Consider the following 2,811-nt stretch of genomic DNA (forward strand, 5'->3'; position numbering starts at 1 on the left):
AATTACTGACTCCAAATATTATTAAATGCAAATCATATAATTTCAAATGTATATTGTTGGATACATGAGCAGTAGCCTACATCAGTGCTGGGTGGACAGTTTACTCTGCAACAGTCTGTGATGATATATTCTAAACTCAAGGTTCACTGACTAGCTTTTCTGAGGATATTGTATCCAACAACCTTCTTTAGCAAAGTACATGATATATAGGACATAAATAATAATCAGTATTTAGTAATCAGAATTTATTTCGGTCTGCAAATAGAAATAAGATCATCATGTATCAATCTACAAATTTATATAAATAAATGCATAGGTTCTTAGAGAAAATGGCAGATACTTAAATAGTTTACAATAAATTACTTTAACACAACTTCAGAAACTTCTGCAGTCCAAAAAAGGTGTAGGCCGTAGCTACAGCTTATATCGCCTACCCTTTTAACAGCCCATCATATCGGGCAATCAACAACAAAACAAAACAGGCAAACAAAACAATCAAAATAACAACAATAAAAACAACAACAACAACAACAACAACAAACAACAGGCAACTTACACACTTTAAGTTCCTGTGCCCTGTCCTTCCACATCAGTATTAATATCTGATCATCCATTTTCATATTTTATCAATACGTTACTTTGGTTTAAACCTACTTAGTGTTCTACATGTTTTCAGATCCTCAATACAACTGATCCATAAACTGAGATACAATGTAGTTTGGCACTGGTCCTCATTCTCAAAGCATGTTGACTTTCTGTATATATGTCACCCAAGAATGATTCCCCAAGTCAAATAATTGAATCTGCTTTGAATGATTAGATTCAAATTTCAATTTCCCCATGGTAATGATTTTACTTTGAATGTGTCTTATGCACTTAAGATATAATGATAGTAAAATAAAACAAAAAATGCATTATAACCTACAGTATGTCAAATTCCTGACCTGGCTGATCTTTCCTGAATCCTTCCAGAAGATTAATGTGAGCATCGAAGAAACCCTGGACATCATTCATCTGGCTCCTCAAGTCCTTCAGGAGACGGAGGTAATCAATTAAGACCCCATTGTCAGTTAGAGCAGCTGCAGTGAGAGAATCAGGTTGTGTGTGTTACATGTGTTGCCTCCACCAACATGGTTAAAAACACACAAACCAAAATGGCTGTCAGAATGAAAGTGAAAGTAGCTGCTAGCAAGGCTGCACACACTACATACCTCTGAAAAATTCATGTGGGATGAAACCTTTCACTTCTTTTATGATGTCATCAATTGGCTTCTGAAACAAACATATTCCAATACAGAAGAATCCTAAAGGATCACTGGACTTGAACACGGTACAGTTCCTGTAACAAGTCTATTTCTCACATCAGTCCTGCACATGTCACCTTGTTAGCTCACCTGTTTGTGTATTAGTTCATAGATGTTCCTCCTCCGTTTGAAGTTCGTACGTCCAGGAAAGAGCTCGTGCAGATCCTCTCGAGTCAGTGTCTGGATGTCCCAGTCATTACATAAACCTGCCTCTGCAACACAGATGTGGAGTCGGCAACAAATTGGTTGGAGATAACGCAGCAAGATTTACATTCAGCAGTGGTGACGAAAGTATTCAGATCCTTTGCGGAAGTAAAAGTACTAATACCACACAGTGAAAACATTCCACTACAAGTAAAGGTCCTGCATTCAAAACCTTACTTCAAGCTACTACAATGAACTTTCATATTGTCTTGAAAAAACAAAAACAAAATATAAGGTCAAAAATAATTTATCTAAATAAAATTCTCCTGCCTTTTTTTTGGACTAGCTACTGCAATACTCACTGTAACTTTGTTAACACGGGCTCCTCCCAGTGGCAGGCATAAAGAAAAACTGTATAGAAATATACATAATAAATATGCATATGGTCTTGTTTGTTTATGTTGGTCATACAGACACATCAGTATTAAATTAAAACGGTTTCATAATCAGTTAAAAACTCCTTGTAGTATATTTTAGTAAAACAATGTATTATCATCGAAATTTACCCAAAGTATCAGAGGTAAAAGTATTCATTGTGCAGAATTATGGTCTTTTATTATTATATATGATGTTTTCAGATCAATATAGCTACTGAATTAATCTGTATGCTATTTAACAGCTGTGGATGTTTAAGGTTGAGCTGATTTAATTACTCAAGGATAGTTTGTTTCTGTTTCTGTTTCTATTTGTGTTTTTTCTTTAATAAATGCATTTAAAAAAGCACTAGAATGTGGGAGATTAAAGTGTTTGATGTTCATTTTAAGTGGGTGGAGGGGTACTTCTCTTTAATTTGTGTCCTGCCAGATGTTGAAACGATACCTACGTTCGGTCAACACACAGTAATTGAGTAAATGTACTTAGTTACCACCGCTGAAAAGCTTTGAGTTTTCTTGTTTCCAGCACCAAAGTGACACTTGAACAAGGATGTTGATGAACCTGAGCCCACACACTGTAACTTATGTTTTATGGTTTATTTGCACAGGTTGCTCATCTCCTCAACCTCTCTTGATCGAAAACTGACCACTTACCTTTTAACACTTTGGCTGCATCTCGGTCTTTGATCTGTATTCTCTTCAAAACCGACATGGCTTCACTTCACCTGCAGAAATAACAGAAACAGTAAAGTCAGTAAACACAGATTTAAACACCCTGTACTGTGGGCCTACGGACATAAACAGAAGAGGGTTTGAGAAACGAAAGAAAACAACAAACCTTTGAACTGATCGAATCACTCGACAGATGATCGATTGACTTCAGTAGTTTGGTGTCAGGTGTCGACAGCTTCAGCAGCGAGGATATTACC

General features: G+C 36.1%; 1 protein-coding gene across 1 annotated transcript in view; it reads right to left on the reverse strand.

The window, feature by feature from the left end:
* Window positions 1–2,607, reverse strand: part of LOC146314221 (uncharacterized) — a 9,326-nt gene extending 6,719 nt beyond the window's left edge. The window contains exons 1-4 of the mRNA XM_084737828.1: window positions 2,537–2,607; window positions 1,395–1,516; window positions 1,212–1,272; window positions 945–1,079 (exon numbers count right to left, since the gene is read on the reverse strand). Of these exons, the coding sequence (XP_084593954.1) occupies window positions 945–1,079; window positions 1,212–1,272; window positions 1,395–1,516; window positions 2,537–2,594 (376 nt within the window). The 5' untranslated portion in view covers window positions 2,595–2,607. The remainder of the gene's footprint in view (window positions 1–944; window positions 1,080–1,211; window positions 1,273–1,394; window positions 1,517–2,536) is intronic.
* Window positions 2,608–2,811: the final 204 nt, after the last annotated feature.

The sequence above is a fragment of the Lutjanus erythropterus genome, chromosome 15, assembly GCF_056507025.1.
Source record: "Lutjanus erythropterus isolate fLutEry1 chromosome 15, fLutEry1.hap2, whole genome shotgun sequence".
NCBI classification, from domain to species: domain Eukaryota; kingdom Metazoa; phylum Chordata; class Actinopteri; order Lutjaniformes; family Lutjanidae; genus Lutjanus; species Lutjanus erythropterus.